Genomic DNA, 10,626 nt, shown 5'->3' with positions numbered 1-10,626 from the left:
TGGAGATTAAAAATTATCCTAGTACAATACCAGCCACCATACCAAGCGATGCATGTGTTCTTTTTAATATATGTCTTACTTTTAAAACAATGAGGATTGGAGTGACAACTGGAGCCCAAGGCCACATGGCTGGTAAATAGTGATGCTGCAATCTGTACTCGGGTGTGATTCCAAAACTTCTCCATTGCACTTGATCAGGCTGCTTTCCTGCCTGGAGGTGGATGGCTGTGCGTGAACCTGCATGCCCGCCCACGCACACACCTTCAGGATGTGCTGTGAGCATAGCTGGGAACACCAGAAACATTCGGGATGATGGGAACTGATGAATCAAGCAATAAACACACACACTATTCATTATTTGGAATTCAATACTTTTTTTTTTCTTTTAATTCATACTGTACTTCCATGGCTCTAGCTACTTTACATTAATATTTGGCTAGGTAGCCTTGTATGGTTCTAGGTACTAGCAGTAAGTTTTCAGACCTTGCGCACAGCGCCAGGCAAAGTACAGTTATAGATCCAAATACGGATGGCCAGACAACTCAAATGCAATCAGCCTTCCCACATATGGCCCAGTGCAAGTATTGGGGGCTCCTCCCACTGCCTCACCCCACTCCACCCCATGTCAGGATTATCCAGGGGCCGCTAAGGCCTCTGATTCATCCCTTCCCACCTTGGAGTCTAGGTTGAGTGGGGGGGAAAAAAGCACCATGGGTTTGGGAAGATGGTCTGGTCCATGCAGAGAGTGGTCTGGCCCTAGAGTGCAGGGTAGGGGAATGTGGGGAGCCACACATTCTTGTTGGCAAAAATGGTTGCTTTTACTGTGCAATCTCTGCACACGGCACACAAACCCAGGGCCAAGTCCCCAGACAGAGCCTGCTGTCGTGCCTGGAGCATAGGCCGCCATTTTGTTTCTGCAATGTCTTATTGTGTTGAGAGAAGCAAGGAGGGCCAAGGGGCCGAGATGACAATGTCCTTTAGGCCTTCAAATGTTGGGGAGATCGTCTGGCATCAGCAAATCTTGGCAGGCAAGGTGCTTCTCACCAGCAGCCAAGGCTCCAATCCGGGCTCCCAGGCCTGCTGAGGACCTTGAGTCACAAGACCCCTGAGCTGTCACACACAACACCAAGACAGGGAGCTGGCTGGGCCCATCACAGCCATGGCCGGAGCAGGAGTGAGGTAACAAGGCTGGGCAGAGAGGTGGGAGGGGGAGCTCTCTACACCATGTGCAAATTCCTGCTCCACATCAGGGAAGCAGGGGCGTTGAATGATGGCCTTCCAGAAAAACACTCCTCTTGGACTCAAAATGCATCTTCTGGAAGAAGACAGAGGTGGAAGGGAGTAGGGCCAGCCTGCTGGAGGTTGGGGGATGAGGGTCGAGGATGTCAATGTCAAGGGGTAAATGGGATGATTGTCCCACAGCCTAGAGATGGGAGGAGCAGGGAAAGAGTCAGAAGAACATCCTTGAGATTCCTACTAGAGTAGGCAGGTGGGGTTTAGGGGTATAGGGAGGGAGACCACAGCCCTGCCTCCTGGGAGAAGAGAGAAAAGTGCTATTTCTCCTGGGGGCCCTAGTGGGAACAGGCTATCTTTGAATGCCCTGCAGAGCTACAAAAGTGTCATGGTATGGCACAGAAAGGACCCTTCGGAGACTGCAAGCAATCCAGAAATATTCTTCCCTTATTCATTTCTCCAAGATCTGATCCTAGAAACGCTACTTGCAAAGGCAATTTGTACAGTCCAAGTGGGAGTGGGAGACAGGGACATGGAAATAATCCACTTCTGAGATAGCTTTCCTTGAAGTCTCTTGGTCCACTCCACTCCTTGCAATCCCAAGTTCTTATTGCCAGTGCCCAAAACAACCCAAGCCTTTAGCCAAGCCTCATACTTCAACCAACCCCAACATGGATTTGGTTGTGCCAAAGAGAAAAGTTAGAACAGGAAATGGCTTTTCTCCACTGACTCCTCTGTCCACGAGGAGGAAGGGTATAGAGATGAAAGGCTTCAAAGTGCCAAAGATGGCAGATGAACTCAGTTGAAGATGGTGCTCTTCTCACCATTATCCTTCTCCTCCCAGCTTCGAGAGGGTTCAAAGAAAGTGCCCTTCTCAGACTAAAACTAGGCCAATAAAGAAACACCCTATTAGGTTAACACTGAACAATACTCTCTCTGCCACTGGGTTTCCCTAGCCCTCTTAGCCCCTAAGAAAAAAAAGTTTAAATACCTTGGGTTTCTTGGAAACCCACAAACCACCCTACTGCCTACTACATACCAGAGAAGCTGTACCTTCCAAGTCTGAAAAAGCCCCATCTTTCCAGACCCTGGCCTAACCTCCAAGTCAAAGCCAAAGCTAGAACCTGCCTTAGGAATAATCTAGCCCTGCCGGCTCCTGTTACAGGAGGGTACTGAAGCTCAGCAGCAGAGGGCGACTTGCCCAATGACACAGAACAAGTCCAGTTCTCTTGCTGAGAGTGTCAAGCTGAGGATCCTGCTAGTCTTGGATATTGTTCCCTTGTCCCAGGGAGGTGCACAGGAAGGGGAAGAAGGCTGCAGACACGATTGGCCTCTCTGAGGCCAATCTGGCAAATTCCTTCGCTGTAAGCTGGAGTGGAAGTTGAGACCCTGTAGCTGTGCTTCAACAGGTGAGAAACTCTGCCAACTCTTTAAAAATCGAATGAAATCCTCTCAGAAATACTTCTGTGTGACCCCAGCACTCTCACGTCAAGAGAAACAGGCAAAAAAGGAAAAATCTTGATCTACAGTTGTGTTGTATCTGTATATTTATAGATACAGATATCACTGACTGGAGGAAATAACACAATCAGTGGTGGCTTTCATGCTCCCTTGTAGACAACTACTCACCAGGCTACTGGCCAGGAATTAATGCCAAGTATTTATGTATTTGTTTCACTCCGAGACTTATCTGCGAGGGTGAATTCACTTTTCTTTTGCAAGTTATTGACTAAGGAGGAAAAGATTTTGCAGGGGAGTGAATAGTTTTCCCCCAACCCTGATTTAAAAGCCAAAACAATGTTAGAACAAAGAGTTTATGAAAGAGCCATGACTCTTAGGGGACGTTCTCTTGGTGTGCACAATTTTCTCCTGGGTTCAAATCACCAGAAAAAAGGAGGGTTCCTCAAACAGCCGAAGTTTCCCTCTTCCTTGCTCCTCCTCTGATTGATCCTGAGAGTTAAAGCAAAAGCAATGAACTCTCTGGTCAAATACGCTTTGGTCAATTTACTCTCAGCAATGAACCCCCTTTAAGTCACCCTAAAGTGTCCATGGCATTTTTAGTGGTCACATAACTTAAATATAAATAATGCATGGAATAAATTTAAGAATTCACAATTGCTGCTTGCCAGAGTTTTGGGGAGTAATGTTGGCTTTGGCTACCCCAAGGGGGAAAATTTCTATCCATCCGCACCATTCCTCATTTATTGGCTCAGGGCTCAAGGGCCCTGACCCTCACCAATGTCTTTCTCTGAAAGTCCTGGACAAGAACTGAGGGGTAACCAGCTGCCATCTGGGCATATGCATCCTTACACTAATGGTTTTCCTCACCTCTACTTTTCCAGAAGAGGGATATCAATGCTGGCTGACCACCCAGAGCCTTTCCATTCTCTTTCTTCAGAGGATGACCTGGGAAAGTATCCTCAGGCTTTCTCATTCTGCTCTTGAGGAAATACCAAGGCCTTATTCTTAGACAGATGGAAAGGTCAACAATTATTCTTTAAATGGCTAAAATGAAATGCTCAGGCCATTCTAAGAAAGGGATCTAACTTTCTGTTTGGGCTAAATTACAGAGAAAATCTAATTTTGGAACAAGAGATGGAACAAGCTTGGAAGCTCTTCTGGCCAAACTGGCTATAGTTCTTAAATGACCAATTTTCCATGAGCTGTGCTCAGGACTGGCAGGACTCCCCTGGTCATCATAAGGAGAAACAGAAGTGAATGTATGAAGGATGAAGAACGTGCCCAGAAAGGTCCAGAGGAAAGCATGGGCCCTCGTGGATCAACTCTGAAAAGGTGCTAGCTAGCTCATGCTCCTTAACTACCATCTTCTTTCTACTCCATAGTGACCTCATTACCTCTCTGGGGCCAGGAACCAGGGAAGGATTTGCACCCAAACCCACCAGAAATCCCACTCCCAAACCCAAGAATCTCAGGATTGCAGTGGCGAGATACGCCTACCTATTTCTTGCCCAAGCAAATGCACCCTTGCCAAATCCTTCTCTCTCATGGCCTAGATGTTCTACCACACACAGTGTCTTAGTCATCTCAACTGATTAAGGCTTGTTTTTACCAAGAGTAAATGATGTTCATAACTCACTGAGTGGCTTGGCTACTGGTGCTCCCTACTCACACAGTATTCTAGGGCAGACCCTGCAATCCATAGGTTGCTAGGGTGATCTCTCTCTCAAACCCTCGAGGGCCTAGGACACCCTGTTTCATCCAGAAAAATCAAACTCACAGCTCAAAGTGAAAGAATTAGAGCCACAGACCCGACTTGTCTCTAACCACTAAAAGGGGTTTAACAAGGTCAAAAAATGTTCCACCCTGGCTAATAAACAATGTGCTCTTAGGGCACAGAGAAACAATAGGACTTTAGGCACTAAAAAGTGACACTTCACCCAGATCCAGCCTGGATGAAGACCAGAGAGAAAGGGGGTGGGAGAATTACAGATTCCCAGCCCTTATTAGGTCCACACCCTACACAGGTCAGAGCAAGGTGCAGGGGTGATTGAGGAGAAAACCCTTCAGAATGCAGGCGCTCAGGAGCCTGCAGCTCCCGAGCACAATCCCACAAATGCAGCCTTGCTAGCTTTTCACAGTCCTCTCCACCTGGCTCCTAGCATGGGCCATATCAATGGCCTCCTACGGGAGAGTTTACATTGGGCTCCTGCCCTTGATGCTTCTGTGTCCAAGAGAACACCTGGGGAAACGTGAGGGTAGGGAAGAACAGATTCTTGTTTATTTTGGAAACAAATCAAAGGGGGATTGGGGGATGAAGCACCTTAAGCAATGCCCCCTTGAGACTTCTTTCAAGACCCCAAGGGTCTTCACAGGCATAACTTTGGCTCAGTGACATTTCCCTTCTAAGAGCCAAGAATGGCCAGCAAGGGAAGGGGTGAGGAACAGAGGATGGGAGGAGGAGGATCAGGGGAGGTCGGTGCTGAGAGGTGGTCCCTGCCCTCCTCGGCCCCTCCACCGAGGGAAAACGCTGCTCCGGCCAGCACAGGGGGCGGGAGGTCCCGCTCCTTCTCCCGGGTACATAGGCATTATCTCTTTTTAAAATCTGTATATAATATATATTTATATTCTGTATATATATATATATATTCATATATATATATTTATAGGGTCTATGTACATGTATTGCACAGGCCTCTTGCAGCCAGCCACCCCTGTTCCTGCCTTGTCAATGATAACGGTTCCTCTTCTCTTCGCTTTCAGACGTGTAGTCCCGGGACCTGATGCCGTTCTGAAGATTGATGAGTGAGTCCTTCATCTGCAAGACAGGGAACCCCACCCCAGGCCCAGGTTGGGCTCTCAGTGGGCTTCTCCATACAGCAGCACCTGCCACAGGGCTACTCTAAAGTCCGGATGGTTTCCAGGGGCGCACTCTTGGGTAGGGACAACTAAGACAGCACTGGAAAGCCCTTAGGTAGATCCTGCCATGTCTTGGCGATCTGTGACCCTCAGTACCACTGAAATGAGAAACTCTTCTCTAAGCATTTTTGGCTGCTGTGAGGAGCCACTTTAGACTAACACTTCCTTAACATGGATTCAGAACATTCTGTCTCCTGTCTTTGTACGTTTTGCCACCCTGTTCTTTCAGCCTTGCCTCCTCCAATCTCACCCTTCTGTAAAGGCCCAGAACAAATCCAGACGGTCTCTGGATTACAATCGTCTTTCTCCTCCAGGCCTCATGGGATGGAGCCTAGATAGGGCAGTTCCAGTGGGGAAATCAGAAGGGGCCCATCAAACCATAGCATCCGTGAGGCTATGAATCTGACAGCCCAAGTCCCAGTGAAGGGGAACCACCTTGAAACAGAATTCTAGAGTTGGAAGGACCGGGAATATAGCTCAGTGGTAGGGTGTGCTTGCCTAGCGGGCACCAGGCCCTGATTTCAATCCTCAGAACCAGAAAAATAAAAAATGAAAAATCTAGAATTGGAAGCGATCCCTGGGGTGTCCATTCCAAACTGCCTCCCATTTAATTTTTACATTCCTTGTCCAACATCATCTTGTGATTCTTAAGCACTTTTAATGTTGGAACCTCAGTCCTTCAAAGCAGCCCACTCCTTTGCTCTAACCATAAGGAGTCTGTAGATGACTCAAAAATTTGACTCCTTGTAACTTGTAGGCCTAACTCAGACCTCTGGAGTTTTACACGTAAACTAACCCTTCGCCTGTTGATCCCGATGTCTGGAAACTGGTGTGCTCACGTTGCCCCCAGAAATGCCCTTCTTAAACATAGCTCCAGAGCTACACCTGGTATTCTAATAAACATGCTAAACTGGGTCTTATTAATTGTATTGAGAATATCTCTCCTTATTTCAGCACAAAACCAAGCTATGAAGGGGAAGTAAGGTTTGATGTCAGTGAGTGCCTTCCAGGTGCCATCAAATTCTGGTGGCAGTTTCTCAGAGTTACAGACACAATCCCTATTTTATAAATGAGGAAACTGATGCTATGTTAACATCTCTTGCTCCAGGTCATAAAACTAATTAGAGCAAAGCAAGGATTCCAGCTCAGGGCTAGCTAAATACAAAACATCAGAATGACACCTCTTTGGGAATAGAAATTTTAATGCAGCAAGATAAATTCTAGGTCTATTATCTACCTAATTCTCTTGATAGCAAAGGTAATTCCTGCAGTCTTGACAATGCCCTGGGGGCATTTTTAAAAGATTCTTAAATTTTTCTGGAGGGAAGAAGGAAGCTCCTTCTCCCAAGGAAATTAGGCTAATTATTGATTTTTTTCTTTCTTTCTTTTCTTTTTTTTTTTTTTTTTTGCCATAGGATGATTTTCTTAAAACAGCTGAATTTAGGTTTTCTGAGGAAAACAGGCAATTGTACTAAAAAAAATGTCAAGTAAAGACATAATAGTTATCTTCTTAGTATAGGGCCTTTGAGGGGGTGGTATACATGAAAAGGAATTAGACATGTCCTCTGGGAAGACAAATCTCTGTAAAAGGGGAGTTTGTTGTTTTAATGCCTGTTCGATGACTATAGGTTACCAAAATAAGTAAATAAATAAGTACTCCTTCCATCTAACCTACAGCCTTCTTGCTGCAAATCCAATGTATTTTTTTTTTTAATTGTTATTTTGGGGAATGTACCTCTGTTTCCAATAGCCTATTCAGGAAGGGCTTGCTTTAACATTAGAATAGTGAATGGCCAGGGAGAAGAATGAAGGAGAGGAAAATATCAATGGGAGGCTGGTGATAGAGGTGGTAATGTTTCTCAGAGCATAAAGGAAGGATCTTGTCTCCTGCCAACGAGGGGAAGCTGAGAGGGCGGGCATCTCACCTGGTCTAGGAGCATCACTGAGGATTTGATGATCTCCCTCCACTTTTGGAGCTCAGTATCATGGTACTTTTGTTGGGACTCTAAGAGCTGGGCCCATTCTGTCTGAGACTGGGGTAACCTGTGGGGTAGAAGAAGGGGTGCCCCAGCAGCTGGAGTTATGCTCAGCGGACTCTCCTGTGTTCCCAGACCCCTAAAGGACAGAGAGTCACATCAGAGTGCTTTGTCCTCTGCTTCCTGCCTCTGAGTCCCCAGTGCCCCAAATTGGAAGTAGATGAAAACTATAGGGATAACCCAAAGGGTTGTCTCCTGGGCAAGGGCAATGGGGCAGTCAGTCCCAGGGGAGGCAGGAGGCAGGACTCAGCCTGGGTGGGGTAGAGATGGGGCCAGGAGAGGGTGGAAGCAGGATTACCTTTCTTGGAGCCTTAGACCCTGCCAGGCAGTGAGGGTCTGGGTGGTGTATTCCAACATCCAGAGCTTGTAGAAGAGCATCATGTTAAGGATGACCAGCAGCACCAGACTAGGAGGGAGACATGGGGGACAAGCAATGACAATGAGACGGAATAGGAGCTAGGGATCTCCCCCATCCCAGAGGCTTCTGTGCCTGCCCAGTGGGTCATCCAAAGCATTGCAGCAAATGAGTGAGTGAGCCAGAGGGATGCAGTGAGTGCGGGAGGAGAGAGAGAGAAGCAGCCTCATCTGGAGGGGTTGGGGCACAGCACTGAAGCCATGGAGAGAGGTATGGTGTGAAGGCATCAGGAAGGGAGGACACATAGACACCCGGAATCTGGGTGCCTGTGGGAAGAGATGTAAGGTGGAGTGGAAAAAAGATGAGGGAGTAAAGGGAGTAATCATAGAGCCAGTACCTGAAACAGATCCTAATGGGAGCAAGGAAGAAAAATGGGGAGGAGGCAGAGGTTAGAAACAGGAGTGTGGGGAAGGAGGAAACTGCACCTGAACTGAGCCAGACGGCAAGTAAGCCTATGTGAGAAGGAAATACTAGCAGCAAAGACATGACAGATGAGGAGACCCAGCAAGGAAAGAGCAAGAGAGCATAGCGCGGTGACCCTTGGTATTTTGTGGGTGCTGAATTAAGAAAAGATTCTCCCCATGGACCCAATGTTAGGACACAAATGAAGGGTGGAACTGAAGGAAGAATTTCAGTGGGATCTCCAGCTCTTCCCAGATATGCCTTATAGGTGCGACCAAACTTCCCTGAGGCTGCCATGTTCCCTCCCCGCACCTGCCAAGCTCCAGAAGGGACCAGTTGAGGCCTCCCAGAGTCTGGGTCAGAGACAGGGAGGAGTGAGGATAACTAGGGGACGGAGGGCCCCGTGGAGAATGAAGAGTTACAGGGACACTGTGTAAATTGTCTTCTCTTGGCCTCCATGGCTGCCTGAAGGTCATTTTGTGACAGAAGCTCATAGGATGGAGAAAGACAGGTAAAGAGAGGACCCATAGATATTGAACACTGGGGACAAATCCTGGCTCAACCCATTATTTCTTAACTTTTAATCAAACTTCTTAGCTTCTCTGAAACCCAGTTTTCTCAATCAGGACAATAATACCTACCCCACTGGGGTTGATCCATGAATGAAATGTATGTCAAAAACACTGGCATACAGTAAGCCTATCACAAGGGGTGACTCTTATCATGAAAGGAGGAGGTATAGATACACATAGGAAGAGAGAAGAGGATAAAAAAGGAAAGGTAAAACAGGCAAAGAAAAGAACGGCAAAGGAGAAAGAAATGCTCAGGCTAGCTAGACTTTTCCATGTGTACCTGGGGGGGGAGTCTGAACACCAGTGAGAAACTGGTGTTTCTGGCCTTATGGAACTTTGTCTTCCTTCAAGTGGTTGCTGCAAATCCCTGGAGGTATTCTGAGTTCTACATGAGAGCTTTTAAATTCTGTGCTGCATTTCAATAATCCAGTCTGTCCATATATTAGCACACACTGGATCATCTGAACGCCCACCTCTTCAAGTGCCGCACATGATCTTCCTGCCTGCGTGTGGGTTACTGTTTATAATTCTGACTGTGCAAAGTAAAGGTCAAGGGACACCCCCATGTGCTGTCTAGCTGGAGGTTCTGCAGTGGTCTAAACAGAGAAAAGAGATGGGAGGCTGAGTCACAGCATGGCAGGTGGATGGTGGCAGGAGTCTGCCAGACACGGGGACAATTGGTGCCATGCCAGTCTGTTTCACATTCTGGCTGGCTCTCACCAGACCCTAAGCCTGGTTCCTATTATGTTCAATTAGAAGTCTGATTATTATCCTAAACAAACAAAGCCCAGAAGCTAGTTAATATCATGCTATCTGATGAAGTCAAGTCAAAATGCAGAGACAGCTTAACTCCAGGACTAGATGTTGTGGTTTTCCATTTAATAAAATCCAATACCAGACATACAGTTTTAAATGAAAAATGCCAGAATCACATTAGTGTTGCTAAACGTGAATCTCACTGGTTACAGTTGTCTTTGAACTTAATTTTGCAATGATGTCTTGGTTTCTTAGAGTCAAAAGACTACTTTTATGTTATTCGTTCAAGAAAGGTTTCTAAGAAGGTTACTCATGCTCCTCAAGGTTTTCTCCTGTCAGGAGTCCCCAGTCCCCTGCCTCCATAACATACCATACATTGCATGAATGGTGTCATTTGCACCCATGGCTTTAATGCCAGGGAAAATTAATCTGTGGCTGCAGCCTACAGTTGTCTCATAATGCCAGGTCCATATCAACAGGTATCTGGCATCTCCACCTGGATAACCTGAAGTATTTTGACATACGTGGAGCCAAAAAGTGTCTTTTCTGACATCTTTCCACTAATTCCACATTTCTGTTAATGATACAACCAATTACATTTCCTTGAATCAGGAGCATATCAAAAATATAACCAAATGGTTAATGAGTCTTTCCCTTCTGGAACCTCTCAGATCTAGTCCCTCACCTCAGTCTGACAGACTCTCTCACTTATATCACTGTGATTTACTCTAATGGACCTCCTGCCTCCAATCTTTTCTTCTCTAATCCATTGGCCATACTGCCATAATATAAATTTGACCATGTTTTTTTGTGGGTTTCCTCTAGATTTTCCTTG

At 46.5% G+C, this 10,626-nt stretch overlaps 1 protein-coding gene across 1 annotated transcript in view; it reads right to left on the bottom strand.

Annotated features, from left to right (window-relative positions):
- Positions 1 to 455: 455 nt before the first annotated feature.
- The window catches only part of Gramd1b (GRAM domain containing 1B), a 167,942-nt gene continuing 157,771 nt past the window's right edge, over positions 456 to 10,626 (bottom strand). Inside the window, exons 18-21 of the mRNA XM_026402705.2 lie at positions 7,945 to 8,052; positions 7,536 to 7,653; positions 5,372 to 5,509; positions 456 to 2,118 (exon numbers count right to left, since the gene is read on the bottom strand). Coding sequence (XP_026258490.1) covers positions 5,420 to 5,509; positions 7,536 to 7,653; positions 7,945 to 8,052 — 316 coding nt within the window. The 3' untranslated portion in view covers positions 456 to 2,118; positions 5,372 to 5,419. The remainder of the gene's footprint in view (positions 2,119 to 5,371; positions 5,510 to 7,535; positions 7,654 to 7,944; positions 8,053 to 10,626) is intronic.

Source organism: Urocitellus parryii, chromosome 4 (assembly GCF_045843805.1).
Source record: "Urocitellus parryii isolate mUroPar1 chromosome 4, mUroPar1.hap1, whole genome shotgun sequence".
Taxonomy (NCBI): domain Eukaryota; kingdom Metazoa; phylum Chordata; class Mammalia; order Rodentia; family Sciuridae; genus Urocitellus; species Urocitellus parryii.
Note: the sequence above shows the minus strand (reverse complement) of the source record. Positions and strands in the feature narration are given on the sequence as shown.